The 23,069-nt window shown below is 40.7% G+C and overlaps 1 protein-coding gene across 1 annotated transcript in view; it reads right to left on the reverse strand.

Annotated features, from left to right (window-relative positions):
* hmcn1 (hemicentin 1) overlaps positions 1–23,069 on the reverse strand; it is a 245,247-nt gene that overhangs the window by 139,709 nt on the left and 82,469 nt on the right. Inside the window, exons 6-17 of the mRNA XM_061883572.1 lie at positions 21,515–21,621; positions 13,986–14,106; positions 13,619–13,882; positions 13,407–13,551; positions 10,443–10,564; positions 8,163–8,432; positions 5,005–5,146; positions 4,800–4,927; positions 4,606–4,719; positions 4,369–4,527; positions 3,171–3,362; positions 2,995–3,090 (exon numbers count right to left, since the gene is read on the reverse strand). Coding sequence (XP_061739556.1) covers positions 2,995–3,090; positions 3,171–3,362; positions 4,369–4,527; positions 4,606–4,719; positions 4,800–4,927; positions 5,005–5,146; positions 8,163–8,432; positions 10,443–10,564; positions 13,407–13,551; positions 13,619–13,882; positions 13,986–14,106; positions 21,515–21,621 — 1,860 coding nt within the window. The remainder of the gene's footprint in view (positions 1–2,994; positions 3,091–3,170; positions 3,363–4,368; positions 4,528–4,605; positions 4,720–4,799; positions 4,928–5,004; positions 5,147–8,162; positions 8,433–10,442; positions 10,565–13,406; positions 13,552–13,618; positions 13,883–13,985; positions 14,107–21,514; positions 21,622–23,069) is intronic.

The raw sequence follows: 23,069 nt of genomic DNA on the forward strand, positions 1-23,069 counted from the left end.
TTCCCTTTCGGGGTCGCGGGGGGTGCTGGCGCCTATCTTAGCTACAATCGGGCGGAAGGCGGGGTACACCCTGGACAAGTCGCCACCTCATCGCAGGTATATATATATATATATATATATATATATATATATATATATATATATATAAAATCTGCATGCGCAGATGTGCGGCAAATTTACATACCGGTTGTTTACTCGCACATTGCCCTCTTAATTAACTTCAATAGATTAAAACAAATTTACTGTACATACAAAGTTAAATTTACTGTACATACAAAGTTAAAAAAGTTAAAGTACCAATGATTGTTACACACACACTAGGTGTGGTGAATATAATCTTTGCATTTGACCCATCACCCTTGATCACCCCCTGAGAGGTGAGGGGAGCAGTGAACAACAGCGGTGGCCACACCCAGGAATACGTTTTGGTGATTTAACCCCCAAGTCCAACCCTTAATGCTGAGTGCCAAGCAGGGAGGTAATGGGTCCCATTTTACAGTCTTTGGTTTGAAAGGGGTTTGAAATCACAACCTACCGATCTCAGAGCGGACACTCTAACCACTAGGCCATTGAGTAGGTAATATGCCAATATTAGCATACTAACATTCTATACTCGCATTTTAGCTCATTTTAAATCTTTTAAACCTAAATATCATAGGTTTTGATAGTGGGGGCCATCGTGTAAATACACTAACTCTTCACATGTTAGCCTGCTAATGCTTTATGCTAGCATTTTAGCAAATTTTGTATGTTTAAATATAAATGTCATAGCTTTTGATACCTGGCGCCCTTCTGCAAGTATGCTAACTTTTCGAATGTTATCATGTTAATGTTTCATGTTAGCATTTTAGCTCAATTTGAATGTAACTTTAAACGTAAACGTCACAGCTTTTGATACTTGACGCCCTCTTGCGAGTATTGTAACTTCCATCCATCCATTTCGTACCGCTCGTCCCTTTTGGGGTCGCGGAGGGTCGCTGGAACCTATCGCAGCTACAATCAGGCGGAAGGCGGGGTACACCCTGGACAAGTCGCCGCCACATCACAGGGCCAAAACAGATAGACAGAAAACATTCACACTCACATTCACTCACTAGGGCCAATTTAGTGTTGCCAATCAACTTATCTCCAGGTGCATGTTTTGGAGGTGGGAGGATATTGTAACTTTTCCTAGGTTATCATGCTAAAGTTAGCCTGCCAATGTTTTATGCTGGCATTTTAGCTAATGTATATGTTTAAACCTAGGCTGACCATATTGTGAAATCCCAAAGAAGACACATATATGCGTGCCAAGGCGGGCAGCACGGCAAGGTCGGGACTAGGTGAAAATTTGCCAATGATACTTGAACTTGCTTTATAAATAATATATTTATTTAAATAATGCATTTTTTCTCCTCTGTTGACAGCAGTGTTGGCTAGGAATTTTCAAAATGGGGTCCCATGGACCCCATCAAGTCATAAAAATGGGGTCCCACAGTAAATTTTTGGGGTCCCACTTTTTTTTTAAGCATTTTGAAAACAAATGATAAACATGTGCATTGTCACATTCTATTTGTGTTTTAGAAAAAGGTTGTCGTAAACGTTCCTTAAGTCATTAAAATAAATAAGATAAAAAGAAGACAAATTTGGATGCATATGTAAATTTATTCAGTTATAAACATTCATTGACTTTCTTCTTTCTTTCATGGATCTAAACTTTACCGCTGCTGCTAGTTTTTTTTACGTTTTTTTTTAATAAGTTGTAGGTGTATTTATTTCAGTATAAAAGTGAAGAAAGCGTTTTGCTTCGGTCATGAAATGATAATGTTGTGCCAGGGCATACATACATTTTATATTTAACGCTTAAATCTCTGGAGTCTCCATCAACTTCAAGATGTATTCCTCATTTTAAATGTTTTAGTTTTTTTTAATGTTGTTTTTTTGTTTTCTGCCCTTTTTGGTCAAACAAAACTATGTTTTTTTTCTGGCAAACACACAAAATATGCAAAATCTTCCACCAAAAATATTTTTCAAAGTGAAATATTTGGTGTGGCGTAATCGGGGTTGAGGTGGGGGGGTGGGAGGTAGTGGGGGTGTATAGTGTAGCATCCCGGAAGAGTTAGTGCTGCAAGGGATTCTGGGTATTTGCTCTGTTGTGTTTATGTTGTGTTATGGTGCGAATGTTCTCCCAAAATGTGTTTGTCATTCTGTTTGGTGGGGGTTCACAGTGTGGCGCATATTTGTAACAATGCTAAAGTTGTTTATACGGCCACCCTAAGTGGGACCTGTATGCCTGTTTACTAAGTATCCCTTCAGACCATCAATCCACTACTTCGCTCTCTCGCTACCTCCCTCACCGCTGTTGTTGCGTGATTAGACCTTCACAATTTGGGTTTTTTCAACCCATCTTAACCCTGTACGTACATTGGAAATACACGCAACCCTGACACAAAACGCGGGACATTTGAGGCAATAAAGAAATCCCCCCGGACACTCCGGACAGTCCCGCAAAAGAGGAAATGTCCGGGGAAAAGAGGACGTATGGTCAGTCTATTTAAACCTAAAAATCATTGATTTTCTTTCCTGGTGGAATCATGTGAGTATTCTTACTACTTCTTTATTAGCATGCTAGTGTATCAGGGGCTGGCCAGTGTGGCTGTGCCATGTGCATGTTTGTATACTCTGCTCCCTGACAACTTCAAGAGAGTGCTGGCAGCCGAGTTAGCTAGCCCAGGCTTTTAGCTTAGTGGTCAGCACACTCGCCTCCCAGGCGCACGACCAGGGTTCGCGTCCCCGTGCGGAATGGGATAGAGGCGGTGGGCCGAACCAGCTGGTTTACACTAGCATTACAATATTTTTATGCCAAGATTAGCATACAAACTTGCTTTTGTCTTAAAACAACTGTCCAAAAGCAGCAAATTAGTACTAGAGCAATGCTGGACCGGAAAGTTCCCAACACAGGTAGGAGGCCCATCAAAATTTCCTTGGGAATTTATGCGTAAATCTTGCACCCACCTAGTCCTGTCACAGTGATGCTGGCTTGGGTCTGGATCTTGCCAAAATGGTTGAAAGCCTCACAGACATATTCTGCCTCATCCTCCACCCACAGGTCTAAAAGGAAAGGTATAAGTGAATTAAGCCAAATCATTCATGTATGTAGTCCACATACAGTGTGGAAGTAATACACCTACTGGTGATATGAAGACCTCCTCTGCTCTGAGTGATGGTGCTGTGCTTGTGATGGGTGTGGAAAAGGGGCACACCGTCTTGTCTCCTCCAGGTGACCTGTGGCTCTGGATGGCCTTGAGCTTGGCATGGTAGTGTCACGTTGAAGCCGATGTCCACCGCCGTGTCCAAGGGTTCTTGAGTGAACTTTGGTGCAGCTGCAGTGATGGAAGTGAATGAAGGTGGGGTATTTGCTGTAATGTGAGCTATACGTAGCCAAGCTGTCAGTCATGGATCATGCACTGACACTGGTGTCAGTTGAACACCAAAACTGTGCTCTTTCTTCATCACTAATCAAAATACCAACAGGCATGTTGTGCCGATGATCTTGTAGAATGTCTCATTCACTGCCTGGACAAAATAGGCTTTTATATCATTATGCAGAGCCATAATGAGCCAAAACAGCTGTTTTAATGTTGGTGTTTTTCAAACATCATTCCCTTTGCCTGAGAAGAGTATACAATATTTGTTTGCTAGTGAGTACATCTCCATTGTGCCATTTAAATGCAACTCATGTCAACATTCCTTCCATACTTGAATCAGGTGTTAGGGTGCCTCACAGGTGATTTTACTCGGTATTCCAGAGCTTGCCATGGTTGGTCATTTATGAGGCCAGCTGGATATACTATCAAATTGTTTGGAATAATGTTGGAATCAGCCAACATTTAGGTGTAGATTTAACATTTAGCACTCTCATTTAGATTTACACTGAGCATTTAGGTCTAGATTTAACATTCGGATTTAAGATTTTGATTTAGATTTATATTTAGGTTTGACTTTTCGATTTAAATTGTAAATGTATATTTAAGATTAAAGTTTAGATTTAGCATTTAGATTTACATTTAAATTTAGGTTTAATGTTTAGATTTAGTATTTTGATTTAAGTTTAACATTTAGATATAATGTTTAGAGTCAATATTTATTTTAATTTAAATGTGATGAAAATGAACTAAATGGGAGAAAAGTTAGCTAAATGGGAGAAACATATCTGCTAGAAAAGTGTGACTGAATGTTTACATTCGGCACCCCGTACAACTGATATTACAGGGAAAACATTCAGTGTCCTGGAAATATGAATGATAAAGTAGATTATTTGCACAGCACTGTGTTTTTCCATTGATCTTAATTGTTTTTATCTTTACCTGTTGCTCTGACAACACGTACCTCCAACATCAAGCATAACTTTTCCTGACGAGGTGCCGGCAATGTTGACAGCCACACAAGTGTAGTCTCCAGCATCAACTTCCTGGGTATTTTTGATGGTTAAAGTACCTGCCAGTGCATCTACGTCCACTGATTGTGTTGTATGGAATTGGACATCCCCTGGAAATTCGAATAGAAAGATTATTCAGCTGCATACTTATCAGAGAGGCACTCCTTCCTCTGATTCTTTCTTGTTACCTTTGTACCACCAAATCTCAGGATGAGGGATTCCAGATGCAGAACAGGCCATGACGGTGGTTTCTCCAATGCCAATGAGAAGATCATCAGCAGCCACTTTCACCACAGGAGATTCTAAAGAAGAAGTATATTATTCAGTCATAAAAATGAATATGTTTTATTTGCATAATTTATTGTCCGTGTTCATCAGTTACCGATGTAAGTAATGATGGAAACCATTGAGTGAGTTCCAGCTTGATTGCTGGCCAAGCAGCCATAAATGCCTCCATCCATCTTCACAATGTTTTTTATTGTTAAAGTGCCATCAGGTGTCATTCTGTGTCTGAAAAAATGTAATCTTTTTCAACTTTGAACACCGAAAAGATTCAATAAGATGTCAAACTTGAAAAGTGAATCTACCTGTTTGATGTTGTGATAAACATGTCATTGTGTGTCCAGACCAAGCGGGGTGGTGGGTAGCCACTGGCTGAGCACCTTATCTTCACTTCTTCTCCTGTTGTAAACGTCTGGTTTCGAGGTTCTACTTTGACTCTAGGCACCTCTGGTCCGAAAAAAAAATAAAAAATTCAATGAGGCCAATGATTTACGGTAAAGTGAGGTTTTGAGGGTGAGTGTAACAACCCGCACGTTCGTCTCTCATTCTGGATGCAGACTAAAAGCAAGGATTGAACCAGGCGGGTTACATCGACGCCCGCGTAAAAGTTGCAAAGAGCCCCTTTAGTTGAATAAAAACTGCAATTTGGTCCGAATAGGACAAACTGTGTTTTATGGCTGTCACTCACGACTGTCACTCAGATGCTTGAACATAAACAGTCTTGCAAGGGCAGCATGTAATACTTTCAGCACGTTTGAAAGTTCACATTATTTGATTAGCTGTGTAACTGTGGAAAACAATGGTTGAGGGTGCATTACATTTTAACTGCCAGATTCAGTGACTGAACAAAGAAAGTGTAGCTTAGGAAACTACTCTCAATGGAAATTGTCACAGCGCGGACTCGAACCCGCGTTTCCTCGGCTTCTGGGAAACTTGGGCCGGCGACCCACCACCAGTTCTCCCCTCCGCCTTCCCTTGTTTTTTTATTTTGTTGTTGTTTTTTCTGCCTTAGGACATCTGGAATCTGTCCATAAGAGTGGGGTGTTGGGGGTACTGTCACGGCGCGGACCCGAACCCGCGTTACCTCCGCTGACAGCATGCTCAGCGACAAGCCTGCAGATGATCTGCAATCTGCAGACCTGGTACTGATGAGGGCGAGCTGCTTGAAGGACCAGTGGACCCAAGGATCCTGGCGGGAACTTAATTATACCTTTGCGTACCGTAAGAAGACAAGCCTTATGCTCTCTGTCTCTCTCTCTCTGTTTCTCTCTGCGTTTTCCCTTTGTGTCTAACGTCCTTGTTTGTTCACCTGCAGTGCCTTACCGAGTCTCCCCCTGTGTGATCTCCCACTGTTTTCCCTGTGGATTTGGACTGCCTTCCTCGATCTTCGACCCTCGCCTGGATACGGACCTTGTCACTTCTCTCCTGCCCTGGATCATCTGCCTGCCCCACAGACTGCCTTGTTCCTTCGCTCTCAACAACACTTGGTAACACACACTTCAGCTAACTACACAGAGTGTAACACCACTCTCTCTTGGATTTTGGTCACACACTCCATCCTATAGTTTTAACTATTAACTGTATATACAATAAATCAGTCAACATACTGCCCCCTGGTGTCTGAGCCGCCAACTCCCTTTCAGCAACCATAACAGAAATGTTCAAAATCCAAATTATTGTATGCATCAAAGATCAGACGGACTTGTACTATTTACATAGCACTAGATTAGGAATTTTTCATGTATCGCTTTTATCTGACTTTTGGTTTGGGTTTTTCTCAGTTTCACAATGGTTTGTATATTTGTGTTGCTTTTTTGACCACCTTTACTTATGAGTGCTCAGGGAGTACAATTGTTGGTGATTAGCCACAAAAAGTCGATTTAAGTTCAGCTGGTGCTTGTCAACTGATCCATATTTTTTGTGCTTTGATTTACTGTATGTTTCAATGTTGTTGTTTTGTCGTGTTGATTTTTTGCATTTTTGTCGTACATCATCCATGGTGTGTTCTACGTTGACCTACCAGTGCTTTGTCACTTTTCTATTGTTTGTTTGGTACTTTGTTTTTTTATGAGTGGTGCCGCTACATGCAAGCTCCTCTTCAATTAAAACTTAATTGATTGCAACAATCACCATGTCTGCACCCTGAAAATCGATGCAAAACATCACTTTTTTCCTAATGTTTACACCTCAGAAAGGCTCTCCTTTCCTTCGACTTGCAAGGTCACCCTGCCCTCTGGGGGGGAAAAGACGCTGAGAGGAAAGACACATTCTTTTGACCTGACTCAGCACAGTTGTGTCTTTAAAACACCTTCATGCTTCCACTTGTGGGCTTCCTCTCATGTCTGTTTCCCAACTTTTCTCATCATTTTCCTCATCACCATCTTAAATTATTTTCATGTGCAACCTAAATAAAGGTTGAGCCATTGCATGTTTTATGCGTTTTTTACTGCCAATAACAATATATCCATTTTCTGTACAGCTTTCTCTTTACAGCTATCTAGGGTCATAGCAGGGGTTTCAGCCTACAGGGTGCCAATTGAGGACATGTTTAAAGAGGACTGTTAAAGAATAAAACATATGTGTCTAGGGCTGTTAATGTGAGTATGTCGACATGACTCAAGTAACTCTAATTTGCTGAACAATCTAAATACATTTAGTTTAGTTGCGTTTCTAGAAGAGTTGAGAAAGGTGATTTGACTTAAGATTGTTTCTATGGCAAAAGCTGTAGCTTGTCCTGGTTCATGGAGACATGCTATAATGCACGCACACTTCAAAGAAAATGGTTCAGGACATCATACTGCACATTTCGTCAGCTTCGATGTGAACTTACTATCACTTCCACTATGTTCTGTCAAAGTGTTGTTGGTCATCAGACCTGACTCTCTTCAAAGCGAGGCTAATGACTAGGATGGCAAAGACCGGGGGGTAATTATGAGACCCCCAGGGCTTGCTGACAGCTGTTTGAGACAGGGAGCGACAAAGGTGAGGGACACACACCAAAAAAGCCCAGAAAATAATAAAGGAAAATAGGTGCTATAAAAAAGGGAAGAAAGTCATAAAGCATTAAACTCTAGAAAAAGTAATGTACAGTAGTTAGTTGGAATTAATTGTGGTTGTGTAACTATGTTATTTCAGGAAAGAATGTTAAACTGAACAATTAGTTGTTTCTTTTGTTCTGTCCATGGCCCTGGATTCTCGATATAAATTCTGACCGAGTTCTGCAAATGGCAACTTCAAGCACTTCAACTCTCAGAATCTTTAATCGGTCGCAACTGGACTGTTCACTTAGTCTTAGAAGACATTTTGCCTCTCATTTGAGCAGGCTACATTGGTTCATGTTCACAAACTTAGATTGCTCACATTTAGTCTGAGCCTGCTCTGTCTAGATCTGATCACACAATGAATACCCTAAGAACACAATGTCCTGGAAAAAGTAGAACATCCACAGGCATACACTTCTTACCTTGCACAGTGAGATAGACTCGCTCTGCTGTCATCCCTCCTTCATTTACTGCGATACACTCGTACCAGCCTACGCGATCTGGCGTGACAACAGACACCTGAAGCGAGAGGTTGGTCAGGACGTGTAGCTGTGGGTCCAGACGGGCATCGAGGCCCTCTCTCAGCCACGTGAGGTTGAAGCTAACTGTGCTGGCAACGTGGCAGGTGAGGATAGCACGTGTGCCCGGAGAAGCTGTGACATTTCCTTGAACTGTGATGGCAGGAGGCGGCTCTGCAGAATCAGCGTATATAATATTAATTAACAATTTGGGTTTTAGTACAAATACTTCTGTATAGAGAAGGGGTGTGCAAACTTTTTGGCTCCAGGGCCACATTGGCTTTTGGAAATTTGACAGACAGCCCGGGGCAAACACATGATGCATTTCAAAGCATAAAATAGCTGTTGGAACTAAGAGTAGACTTCCCAAACATGGGTTGTACATATCATATCAGAACCTCAAAGAAACACAAAAATGGGTATTACAGGGTTAACACTTACATTCTCTTTCAGTGGGAGCAGTGTTGTTGATTGCCCTTTTTTGACAATGGTATAGAGATAAGATTTATACCAGGCAATGCAAATTAAACAATAAAAAAACTAACGGTTTGAATTGGTCCAGGTTATCGGGGACTGTTATTACTGACGGACAGGTGTCGCGGTGTGCCTGCAGCCAGGCACGTAAGAGAACCCTCGTCTCCATGGCAACGTCTCTGTCGCTTTCACTCATTTGCCGCTTTTCCACTAACGCAGGGGTAGGAAACCCAGAACGTTGAAAGACCCATTTTGGATCCAAATAACACAACGCTGTCAAGCGCCATTCATATAAAAATCGCGGGACGCACTAACATTAAACTTTCATATTAAGGTGGGGGCCGCAAAATATAGTCTTGCGGGCCGCGTGTCTGAGACCCCCGATCTATACAGTCATGTAGAACTATGTCAAACCTTTACAAGCTAAAGATGTGAGGCGACCTGCTCAAAACACATGATCAAAAAACAATTTTTGATCATTTTCAGCACCAATATGCAGGGCCCATGGGTGACTTTAATTAGTATTTAACCTTGAGTGAATCAGGTGTTTTAGTCCTCAGAGTGGAGTTTAAGGGGTGTCAAGGCAAAGTTGAAATACTGTACTTTAGGATCAACTCCCATCTCTGTCTGCCGAAAATCATTTCAGTTACCATAATTGTATGATAAATATTACCATCCCATGAGGCAAAGAATGCTAGTAATTATTTTTTCCAAGCCAATTTCGACTGTGGAAAAGGGAAGAGAAGGCTGCAGAATGAGAAAAATGGAAGCTCTGGCCCTAACATTGTGTGATTGATGGGGATTTGAGCACAGCTCTTCTGGATTAGGTGGATATCTATTTGGCATCTGAATGAATATTGTGTGTATGTGATTATAGGTGCTTTACTGTACTTCCTGTTTTGACTATTACTGGCCTAAGATCAATGTAAAGTGCAGAGTCTAAGATTGTTGAAATCCAACATTCTTTTCAATGGAGGCGAGTGTGGAATCACTTAAGTAAACTTGCATCTTTGGAAAGTGAACACAGAATACAAGTCTTTGCCTGATTTTTTACTCATGTTTGACAGTATTTTTTCTCTTCCGTTTTCCTTGGCCTCCTTGAAGATGAGCTTCGGGGAATTTCATGAAGCAGGAAATATGGACGGCAACGTTTGGACAAAGGGACGTGCTGGAAATGGTTTCATTTCTGATCGTCAGTGATGGTAAATATAAATACTTAAAAATAAATGCTCCACAGAGGGTTTCTGGATAGTGATAAATGTGTTTTGTTTTATTTAATGGGACGACAATGACCCATATGGTTTTAAAGTTTACTTGTTTTACTGTAGAGTATGTCCAAGAAGAAGTAGTGGTCTCACTTTATGTCAAAAAGTGAGATGTTTATGCAATTTGCACCGGAAAACAAAATATTAAAAACACATTATCTCAAGGCAGAGATATAATTTAGTACTATCTTAAATACAGTACCATCTTTATAATCCTTGATGTTCTGTAACCATACATCTGTTAAAAAAAATCTGTTCAAACTATTTCCACACAAGGTAAATCAAACATGGAGATTAGAACCCTGCAAGGTATGAATCTTTCAACAAAATATGGCAGCACGAGGATGTTCCAGTTGTTGGACTTGTCTGCATCGAGCTATATAACCTAGAAAATACCCAACTATGTTGTTGGAAAATTCCAATTCATTATTGAAATATATGTTACCTGATACATCCAAGAAGGTGCGAGCTCGTCCTGTCCCAGCACTGTTAACAGCAATACACTCGTAATAGCCTTCATCCTTTAAAGTCACCTCTTCTATCTCCCATGTTGCTCTGTCAGACTCCCTGCAATCAAATGTAAAAGGTAGAAAACTTTAATATACTCACTAATGTACACCGTAAATGTTTACACGGACCTGCATTGATACTGTAATTGCGTGTCAAGCCAGTAGTTGGTGATGTATCGGTATTTGTCTTTGCGAACAAATATGTGAACTTACTGATGCTCAATCTGACGTTGTTTCAAAAACCATCTTTTGAACATAGTATTCCTCCCGTTATAGTTAACCGCACAGTTATAAACATTCCCTATGCTCCTCAAGCCCATCATCCCTTTGAAAACTATGTAATTTCACCAGGAAAACTGAAAAATGGGTACTCAAATCTTAATGTACACAATGATACTCAATGCGCAATACACGAAGGACCTGATTTACTAAAATCCAAATACCTTGCACTAAACAGAATATGCGTATTGCATGCAATCTACTAAGACTGTGTGTGCAATTGAAAAGTGATGCAGGACGCCTTATTAAAATTAGGATTGTAAAAAAGGATGTTGCTAAATAGATGATATGTCTAATTTTTTTTTTTATTTCTGACCGTCGAAAAACGTTAAAATGTACACAATGGATGGTGGATTCTCTGTCTATTGTATGTCTTTATAGCACAAGCACTCCTCTCTCAAAGCAGTGTATGGAACTGTCAGTTTGTGCGTCCTTTTTAAAAAAAACTGTATAAAACGCAAAATAGTGCTCCCAAATTGGTGATGAATGTTGATAAATCACATTGCGTGTGTTATATAAAATATTAGCATTTTCTCCGCCCAGTATTGTAGCCGTTTTGATAACCAGCATATATTTTGCATAAAGAAAGTAGTGACGCAAAATGGATTGTACACCTTATTCTGCTCACTTAACCCTTGGATGCACAACCTACCAATACCATCACTCTTCTACTAGTGGGGTCAAAAATAACCCCAATTAAAATCAACACAATTTGCAATATGCTGGGTTGTGATTCTTCAAAATCTTTAAAAAGAAAAGTTGTAATATTTTTATATTTTAGGTATTCCTTATAAAACATGTTTGCGACGTGAGCCCATTTACATTTTTATTTATTGTTTTCCTTAATTTTCCTATGGAATCTTCTATGAACTTTTATTATTCAGCAAGTCTGACACATTTCCAGTGAGGGTTGGACTCCGCCAAGGCTGTCCTTTGTCACCGATTCTGTTCATAACTTTTATGGACAGAATTTCTAAGCGCAGTCAAGGCGTTGAGGGGTTCCGGTTTGGTAACCGCAGGATTAGGTCTCTGCTTTTTGCAGATGATGTGGTCCTGATGGCTTCATCTGACCGGGATCTTCAGCTCTCGCTGGATCGGTTCGCAGCTGAGTGTGAAGCGACCGGAATGAGAATCAGCACCTCCAAGTCCGAGTCCATGGTTCTCGCCCGGAAAAGGGTGGAATGCCATCTCCGGGTTGGGGAGGAGACCCTGCCCCAAGTGGAGGAGTTCAAATACCTAGGAGTCTTGTTCACGAGTGAGGGAAGAGTGGATCGTGAGATCGACAGGCGGATCGGTGCGGCGTCTTCAGTAATGCGGACGTTGTACCGATCCGTTGTGGTGAAGAAGGACCTGAGCCGGAAGGCAAAGCTCTCAATTTACCGGTCGATCTACGTTCCCATCCTCACCTATGGTCATGAGCTTTGGGTCATGACCGAAAGGATAAGATCACGGGTACAAGCGGCCGAAAGGAGTTTCCTCCGCCGTGTGGCGGGGCTCTCCCTTAGAGATAGGGTGAGAAGCTCTGCCATCCGGGAGGGACTCAAAGTAAAGCTGCTGCTCCTTCTCATCGAGAGGAGCCAAATGAGGTGGTTCGGGCATCTGGTCAGGATGCCACGCGAACGCCTCCCTAGGGAGGTGTTTAGGGCACGTCCAACCGGTAGGAGGCCACGGGGAAGACCCAGGACACGTTGGGAAGACTATGTCTCCCGGCTGGCTTGGGAACGCCTCGGGATCCCCCGGGAAGAGCTAGACGAAGTGGCTGGGGAGAGGGAAGTCTGGGTTTCCCTGCTTAGGCTGTTGCCCCCGCGACCCGATCTCGGATAAGCGGAAGATGATGGATGGATGGATGGAAGTCTGACTGTCCTACTAACACATCTGATGTCATCTCTCACATCTGATGCAACTTTGACTGTCAATACTGTCCTATTTACACATCTGATATCATCTGTCAAATCTGACGCAACTTTGACTGTCAATACTGTTCCACTTGCATATCTGCTATTTTAAGAACAAATCAAATCTATTGACTGGCCCATTAACATAAATGATTGGTTTGTTTTTATTTGAAGCGTGACAGTGTATGAAACATTTATGACCTACTCAATGGTCTTGTGGTTATAGTGTCCGCCCTGAGACTGAAAGGTCTAGAGTTCAAACCCTGGCCGAGTCATACCAAGTAAGAAACTGACTTTATTTGTTACAATGGAGGCAAGTATTAGTGATGTAGAAGTAGCTAAAACATTGCCGGTAGAGGCTGGACTTTAGCCGCTAGGTAGCTAGCCATGTCTTAAAGCACTTCTTCCGGTGGGCGTTTCAGTGTTATAACTTCACCTTTATCGTTAGTTTTTAAGCCAAAATGCGGCCGTTCTCCCTTTTGTGTCTACACACTGTGTCTGCTTGTAAGTACTCTGTGATTGTGCGCTGCCAAACATGCTCGTCTGCTCGTAAACTAGCAAAGACACGCCCTGACAATGACGGGGGAGGGGGACCGGCCCTTTTCAGAGGCGGTATAGTACCGAATTTGATTCATTAATATTGCGGTACTATACTAATAGCGGTATATTGTACAACCCTATTACAAACAATATCTTATAAGGGGCTCTTTACAGCACATTGCTAACCCGAATAGCTGATCCACTCCAAGTCGTCTTCCATCTCGGCTGAAGCGCAACGTGAATGGAATCAGGCTATCCACTTGACATCGAACAGTCCCTTTCTGGAGATAATAACCATGAGTTGTGGCTGGCATCAGCACCTTGGGGGCATCTGACAGAAAATAAATACATCACCAGTAAGTTAAGGTAACATGAATTGTACCGTCTGCATCACTGACCTGGTATAATACTTGAGAAGGACACACTGGAGACCCTCTGGAAAACAAAGCCATTCTGGTCATATCCTGTCACCCGCAAGAAGAAAGCATCGTTCGGTGGAATAAAATCAGTGATATTCCAGAGGCCGTATGGTTGGCGTTCAGGGTAGTAGCGGATTGGCAGCGTTTTAATAACTCTGCCTGTGATTGCCAAGAGCTCCAGCCTGTCAGGACGCGCAGGAGGAGAAAGCCCAGTGGTGTTCAGCAAGATGTGGGCGGGAACATCTGCAAAGGAATAATATTACAATTTTGGTACAATAATTCAATGATGAAAAGAGTAGATGACAGACAAACAAAGACATGCTTATCCTCGAGTGACTTTACCAACCTTTAACTGGGCGACTGATAGTCTTTTTGAAATCCAGGGTGGGCTTTCGGGAAAACCCAGCGCGGAAGTCAATACAGCTCAGGCCTGAGATTCGGACTGAGTGTCTTCCTTCACTAGAAGTCTGCAATTATAAAGAGGAAGTATGGTTAAAAGTCAAACATGATATACTATAAACTGTTCAGACCTACGGTTTTTAGCCTCCTTGCTAGCTAGGGGGGGCTTTGAGGTGGGCAGGGTTGAAGTGGGCGGGACACGCCGGGGTGGGGGGGGGGGGGGGGGGGGGGTTAAGGGGGGAGGACTATATTAAGAGCTAAAATTCACTGAAATTCAAGTGTTTCTTTTATTTATATATATATATATATATATATATATATATATATATATATATACACACATACACACCGTATTCTTCAGAGTATAAGTCGCTCCGGAGTATAAGTCGCACCTGCCGAAAATGCATAATAAAGAAGGGGAAAAACATATATAAGTCGCACTGGAGTATAAGTCGCATTTTGGGGGGGAAATTTATTTGATAAAACCCAACACCAAGAATAGACATTTCAAAGGCAATTTGAAATAAATAAAGAAAAGTGAACAACAGGCTGAATAAGTGTACGTTGTATGACACATAAATAACCAACTGAGAAGGTGCCTGGTATGTTAACGTAACATCTTTTGGTAAGAGTCATTCAAATAACTATAACATGTAGAACATGCTATACGTTTACCAAACAATCTGTCACTCCTAATTGCTGAATCCGATTAAATCTTATACGTCTAGTCTCTTACGTGAATGAGCTAAATAATATTATTTGATGTTTTAGGGTAATGTGTTAATAATTTCACACATAAGTTGCTCCTGAGTATAAGTCTCACCCCTGGCCAAACTGTGAAAAAAAAAACTGCGACTTATAGTCCGAAAAATACGGTACTGCATATATGTACTTGAATTTCAGTCTTCATTTATTTACACATATACACATGCATAACATTCCTCTCTACTCATTGTTGTATTTGAAAGTGCAATGCTTTGCAGCCAGTAGCGCAGCCTTTGAAGGAGCATAGGTATGGGCAGCATCTGTGAAATTTTATTTGCAGGAAAGAAGTGAGTTTAGGGTTGAATTGTCACTATTGTCACTATCTTGTTTGGACAATGCTACTTGCCGTAGTTTTGAAGCAATGCATGATGGGAATCCAGATGTTGTATGTCAGTGTATTAACATGCCGGCTGGAATAAACACACGCTGAGAATTAGCTACGCGCCTGCCTACTTTATGGCTTATAGATAAACCTATGGATAACAGAGACATATATAATAGTCTCCTTTTTGTTGTGTGTGCAGTTGCGCACGGAGCTATAAAAGCCGTAAATGTTATAACGTGACTGGGCTGGCACGCTGTTTGTATGGAAGAAAAATGTCCTCACTCAGGTCCGGCTGGAAATCGAGAGGAATTCAGAAGAATGGTTGTCCCGGGAGATTTTCGGGAGAGGCACTGAAATTAGGGAGTCTCCCGGAAAATTCGGGAGGGTTGGCAAGTATGATCAAGGCCAGGGGTCTGCAACCCGCGGCTCCGGAGCCGCATGCGGCTCTTCGATGACTCTAATGTGGCTCAGCTGCATAATTGCCGACACCCCCGATTATCCCGAGAGATTTCCGGAGTTTAATGCTTCTCCCAGCAATCACCCGGGGCCAACATTCTCCGTTTTTCACCTAGTCGATAATATTGAGGGTGTGCCCTGATGGAAATGCCTTTGCAACCCTCTAAAACCCGTCGTCGCGCCCGCTTTTACACACTGCTATCTGCGTGCCAGCTGGTCACATGTAGTATGCAGCCTCTGTTGATAAACGAAAGTGACTGCAAGACATAGTTGGTCAACAGCTATACAGGTTACACTGAGAGTTGTGATATAAACAACTTTAACACTCTTACTAATATGCGCCACACTGTGAACCCACACCAACAAGAATGACAAACACATTTCGGAAGAACATCCACATTGTAACACAACATAAACACAACAGAACAAATACCCAGAATCCAATGCATCCCTAACTCTTCCGGGCTACATTATACACCCCCGCTTGCACCAAACCCCGCCCCCCAACCCTGCCTAACTCAACCGACGCACAGGGGGGGGAGAGATTTGGTGCAATTGTACGGAATATGTACTGTACTGTGAAACTACTAATTAAATTCAGGTTTAATGTGTCGCTTGTTTGTTTTTTGAGTGTTGTCAACCCTTAATGTACACGTATCTAATGCTGAAGCTTTGAAATTGTGTGAATGTGTTTGAGTTGGGCGCTGCTCTTACTGGTACATATATATCAAAATCAGTTTTGAAATGCAAGTCTGCAACACTAAATCGTCCCTAGTGAATGAATGAATGAATGAATGAATGAATCAATGTTTATTTATATAGCCCTAAATAAAAAGTGTTTCAAAGGGCTGCACAAGCAACAACGACATCCTCGGTTCAGAGCCCACAAAAGGGCAAGGAAAAACTCACAACCCAGTGGGACGTCAATGTGAATGACTATGAGAAACCTAGGAGAGGACCGCAGATGTGGGTGAACCACCCAAACTAGGGAAGACCGGATGCAATGGACGTGTGAATGTTGTCTGTCTATCTGTGTTGGCCCTGCGACTTGTCCAGGGTGAACCCCCGTCTTGCGCCCGTATTCAGCTGGGATAGGCTCCAGCTGCATAAGGGACAACCGGTAGAAATGGATGGATAGATGTCTGTATTCCACTCTAAACTTTTTCTGTTAAGCCTTCTTTGAACAGTCAATTGTTCTTATGTCTTTAATCACAGGCAGAGCCTCTGTTGTATAACAGCCTTTTGTGTGCCTACAAGTATAAATCAAAATGATTAAGTCTCGCTGTCTGCCGTTGGAAGTGCATTACACATCCACAATCTGAACTTAACCCAATTAGTCTGACATTCATACTTTAATTAGACAAACGCGAACACTTTTATCAAAGGCAGCTAATGGCTCATGTGCTCTTCTGCTTTGAAGCCTGGCCGACAAACACAGACTGAGTAATTGCAATGAAAGTATAGGTTAGGGAAAGGTGGAAACTCCACATTTTAGGTAAAACACCTCTGAGTTGTCACGCCTTGGCAGCGGGTGCACTTTAACTGTCAGTCGCATTTGCCTTACATGAAAGGGGATGCATGAACCTGGCCTACACTCCATTTCAAAAGGAAGTTATTCCACAAAGCAAATAGCTTTGTTAATAATTATAAAGGGGAAGATAACACGTGGGAGGAAAAACAATGAAATAACACAAGAACAAAACAATGACACTGCCCGTTTACAGTTGCTTTTCAGATCTTCATAATGACTGAATTACCCAACAGATTAAGTTTGCGATGACTAATAAAAAGGTCACACCCCTATCAAAGACATCAAATGTAATTTCCCAGAGTCACAACTCGGGATGTATCCCGTGTACGTTTTTTTTTTTTGCTGCCGGTTCCTAATTGGGTTGGTCCAAGAGAACTGTTAAAATTCAGGACTAATGTTACGGCTATTGGTCCTTTTTTAATCCGACTGACCGTCGTAATTGTGACACTTGTACACTGTCACAGGTGGCGCTGCAAAACATTAAAAAAGACAAGGCGGAACAGCCAATCGGAGTCAACTTTTAATTTATTTACACCAATTACATATAGTACTGATAATAATACCGATGAATACTGGTATGGATAAAGAATATAGATATTGGTATCAGTATCGATAAAATCCGAACGATATGCATCCCTATATACAAAACCGATCAGTTAAAATAATACATAATTTTGGATATTGAGAACGATCAAACCCTTTTATTCATCCATCTATCCATTTTCTACAGCCAGTCCCGTTTGGGGTCGCGGGTGGTGCTGGAGCCTATCTCAGTTGCATTCGGGCGAAAGTTGGGGTACACACTGGACAAATCGCCACCTCATCACAGGGCCAACACAGATAGACAGACAACATTCACACTCACATTCACACACTAGGGCCAATTTAGTGTTGCCAATCAACCTATCCCCAGGTGCATGTCTTTGGAAGTGGGAGGAAGCCGGAGTACCCGGAGGGAACCCACGCATTCACGGGGAGAACATGCAAACTCCACACAGAAAGATCCCGAGCCCGGGATTGAACCCAGGAATACTCAGGACTACTCAGGACCTTCGTATTGTTAGAAACATGCACTAACCCCTGTTTCAGCGTGCTGCCCACCCTTTATTCATAGAATTGAAAGTAATAAAATTCCAAGATAGGGAATTTGCCAACAGCTAAAATTTTGCACAAAGCAATCCATAACCTGACTTTTGACCTGCTGAGCGGCTTTGTGGTTAGAGTGTCCGCCCTTGAGACTGGAAGGTCGTGAGTTCAAACCCCGGCCGTGTCATACCAAAGACCATAAAAATGAGACCCATTGCCTACCTGCATGGCACTCAGCATCAAGGGTTGGAATTGGGGGTTAAATCACTAAAATGATTCCCGAGCGCAGCCACCGCTGCTGCTCACTGCTCCTCTCACCTCCAAAGGGGTGAACGTGGGCATGGGTAAAAAATGCAGAGGATAAATTCACCACACCTAGTGTTTGTGACTATCGTTGGGACTTTAACTTTAACCTCCTACCCAAGAATGTACAACAATTCTTCTCGACAAAAGAGAATAAATATAACCTTTGAGAAAAATGCATTTTAAAACATTTGTATACACATACAACACTTAATTAAGACTTTTAGTATATCAGTATGTGGAATTAAATTGTGGAATGGATTAAGCAAAGAAGTCAAACAATGAACTTATATGATCCAATTCAAGAAACTCTTCTAACTTAAAGTATTTAAAAAAATACAAAAAAGAAGAACCATGATAAACATTTTTTTATTTATTGATAATCCTATTTATCTCACCATATGAAATACAACTTACTTCACTAATTATTATTTACTTATTTTTGTTCTTAATTATGAAGTAAATTGTGAATAAATTGAGCACAGGAAGTGAACAAAAGTGTTAGCAATTGCTATGTAAAGGAAAAGGGGTATGATTAAATAAGCTCTGCTTCTTCCTACTCCTTTTCGAACATGTTGAAAAGAGTAACTGGAAATTGTAATGTATCATGTTGTATGCAAGTATGTTTGAAATAAACTCAAACTTAACTCAGCTGGTCCCAACACTTTGGACAGACTGACTGACCACTTTTACGCTGAATTACAGAACCCACGTGTAAAAGCTTATTCCATGACTGTAAACCTAATATTCTGCCAGAGAATGTTACAGTATAAAATGTAGTAGACAAAAACAGGCATTGCGCCTGTGCAAGAAAGCCGGGTAAGCATGAGACAACATTGAGGTAAAACATCTTACTCTTCTTCCACATTACTGTGAAATATTTGATTAAAGGCAGATTAAAAGGGATCAAATTCTTTATCAAAACACAATCTGTGCTCAAGGTATTGGACTGCAGTGTCACAGGCCATTAGCATTACTGAAATCCAACATGGCAGAACAGTGAAATCTCCCTGAGGTACTTATCCACACTTCTTTGGATGTCCTGGGAAAGGAGGATTTATAAGAAGTGTTGAGGTGACTTTGTTTAAAAAAAAATCCTTCATAGCTAACACTACGAATGAGAAAAAGCAGGATGTATTTAGTCTTTGGAGGAAAGAGGACCAGTTGCACATGCTTGACTAAGGTGGGCAATTAAAGGAGTTCAATGCATTGGACAAATTTAAATAAGATACAATAAGTGAAAAAAGGAGGTCGAAGCCTTTGGGTAGATGAAGGCTGTCACGTGTGATTATGCTTGAATTAAAAATGCAGCAAAAATCGTAAGTGAATGATCTATCACAAGTTAAAAAGGTCTTACAGAGATAATACTGAGGGAATTTAAGAACCACAGCACAGATACTGTAGCTGCATGTATGCCTTTCTGTGTGAAGAATTCCGTGGTACTGGTGTTTGGTAACAGATCCCAGCATGTGATGAACCTTACAGCGAAGTGTACACAAACATTGCGAGCTATCTTATTTGGAAGTATGCTTGAAGGGAGGAATGAGAATGGGCAGGCGAGAAACACCCAAGGTGTTACGTTGTACTGTGCATGGAATTTTAAAAAAAGGATTGCACTTATTAAGAGCCATTAACCACTCTATTAGATCCAGAGAATCAGAAAAGGGTTTGTTTTGGGTTGGTTGAAGAAATTGATAGGTTAGTGCAGTGTTAATGTCATTGACCAATAATTTCTGCCATCGTTGTCGTCTTGACTAAAAATAAGACAATAACCAATCGAAACTAATGCACGATGGGATAAACAATGCCAAAATTACCAGAAGTATATGTGTATCTATATGTACATATATATATCTGCCCCTTATTTTATCTTGCACTAGAACAAGATAATGCAACAAAATTTCAGTATTATCTGTACTGTAATGTTCAAACTTGAATGACAATAAAAAGGATGCCTAAGTCTAAGTGTGTGTGTGTATATATATATATGTACCTATGTGTGTAGCCTAAAAAAATGTGGTTTCAAGGAAGGTTTAAACATTCCTTATCTTTTATATTTCAGCCCATTAAATGTACTTTGACTTCAGTTGACTGAAAGGTTGTACTGCTTTGTCAACTGAAACTAATGTAGACTCAAGCTAAATCCATTTAAAGATGACTGTAGTATGATTAAAACTAAAAATTCATGTTTGTCAAGATACAGTACAAGACTGGCATTGAAAGAGGAACTTAGAACATTCCCACAATCCATCTATTTTAAGATGAAATCTATATTTTTTTTAAAACAAGTTGAAAATGTTTCCAAAAATGTGTTGTCATTGGAAAAGCAATGATATTTCGAGCGAACTGATTAGCTTGTCCCTCTTTCAATAAATTAAACATGTGTACCAGTTTTGTAAGCTTCAGACAAACCCTCTAAAATACTAACAAGTTATGAAACTAGTTCACTGGACCACTTGAGTTCTTTGAAATGAAAGTGAAATGATAACATGTCACATTTTCTCCAGTAAATCAAGTGGAAACTGACACATAATGAAATTATGAGTATATACTGTACTGTATATCCCAGCAGGGATAGGCAGAGAATACATGACCCCTGTCAACAAATCACTCAGGTAAAAATGCTTGTCATTTTCCAACATCTGGCATGGACACTGAGGCAGAGCGATGTGTCCCATTCGGCATTACTTGTAAGAAGCTGCCATTAATTCCATAAGATGAGTGACCACACAATAAGTGTATGTGTTTTTTTCAGCTACCTGAAGTACTTGGTATCCAGTGAACATGCATGTTAAACTGATTGCATATCACTGTATTTGAACTCACTTACTGTATGTATTACCGTAATCATTCATCAAAAGAATGTCCCTAAAAGGCACAATTGCCCCCCCGGTTGTGATTTGTGACCTAATGTTAAGGCTTACGCTGCTGAACTATTTGTGCAAGTCAGCTCTGGGGATTGTCTGTAATTTCATACATAGTTCCAGCTAAACGAATAGATAGTTTAAACCTTGATAGACCACATCCCAGGCTGCGGGTCCTTGATGTTGACGACTTTGGCAGAGTTGGGAATGTGCAAGAGCTCTGTCAGACCATCACTCTTCCCCATGATCTTCCCTGAAGGGAAAACATGAACATGACGTGATTGTTCACCTCTTCTGGGTATTACAACGAACATAAATTCATGTTCAACACCTATTAATGCATGATTCAGTATTGCATACGCAGTGCATTTCAATATCTCAGTAACTTTATCTTACTGACTCATTCTGGCATTCTTTCTTAAACTCTAAAGGACCTGTCCACACGAATACAGATATTCTAAAATTGCATATTTTTGTTTTTGTGTTTTGGCCTCTCCTTCACACGCAATTGTCGGTTTAAGTTCTTAAAACTTGAGCTTTTGGTAAAACTTTGGCCAGAGTTCAGATTTTTTTTTTTCACTCATAACATGCATGAGTGAGTAAAAACATATGAATGATGTTTCCTTTGCTGTGTAGGATACAGTAAGCATCTAATATCACGACACAGTGGTACCGCAACTTACAATTATTTTGAGATACAATCTGTCTCTCGGTTAATTGTTATGCTTTTAGTTGCGAGCATGAATTTGAGTTGCGCGCCTCCCCTCCACTAGTTGGCGTAGCGATTTTTAGAATAAGCTCCATAAGATCCACTCCAAAACATCAGGTTTTACTTGCTAGAATTAACTTCTCGATAAAGATTTACATAATTTTGTTTTCCAACCACTAGAACTGAGAAAGTGGGTGTTATGGGCAGTCCTACAAAGAAGCATATGACATTCAATAAATGAAATAAAAACATATTCAAAAACATGGCAAAGTGTGTAGCTGACTTGGCGAGGCTAGTCTTCACCATGCTGAAACAAGCCAGTTTTTGTGCCAGCCGAGGATAATTAACATCTAACCGGCAGACATTAGTCCAACACCATAAATCAGATGATAATGGTGTATTTGACAGAAAAGAAACATACTGTAGAAATACGTTTTTCAAAATAAATACCGTATTTTTCTGACTATAAGTCGCAGTTCTTTTCATAGTTTGGCCGGGGGTGCGACTTATACTCAGGAGCGACTTATGCGTGAAATTGTTAACACATTATCGTAAAATATCAAATAATATTATTTAGCTCATTCACGTAAGACTAGACGTATAAGATTTAATCAGATTTAGCAATTAGGAGTGACAGATTGTTTGGTAAACGTATAGCATGTTCTGTATGTTATAGTTATTTGAAGGACTCTTACCGTAATATGTTACGTTAACATACCAGGCACGTTCTCAGTTGGTTATTTATGCGTCATATAACGTACACTTATTCAGCCTTTCAAATGTCTATTCTTGGTGTTGGGTTTTATCAAATAAATTTCCCCAAAAAATTCAACTTATACTCCAGTGCGACTTACATATGTTTTTTTTCTTCTTTATTATGCATTTTCGGCAGGTGCGACTTATATTCCGGAGCGATTTATAGTCTGAAAAATACGGTACTCCACATATTATTATATTACTTCAGAAAACTATTTAATTTTTATTACATTATA

The sequence above is a fragment of the Nerophis ophidion genome, linkage group LG22 (assembly GCF_033978795.1).
Source record: "Nerophis ophidion isolate RoL-2023_Sa linkage group LG22, RoL_Noph_v1.0, whole genome shotgun sequence".
NCBI classification, from domain to species: Eukaryota; Metazoa; Chordata; class Actinopteri; order Syngnathiformes; family Syngnathidae; genus Nerophis; species Nerophis ophidion.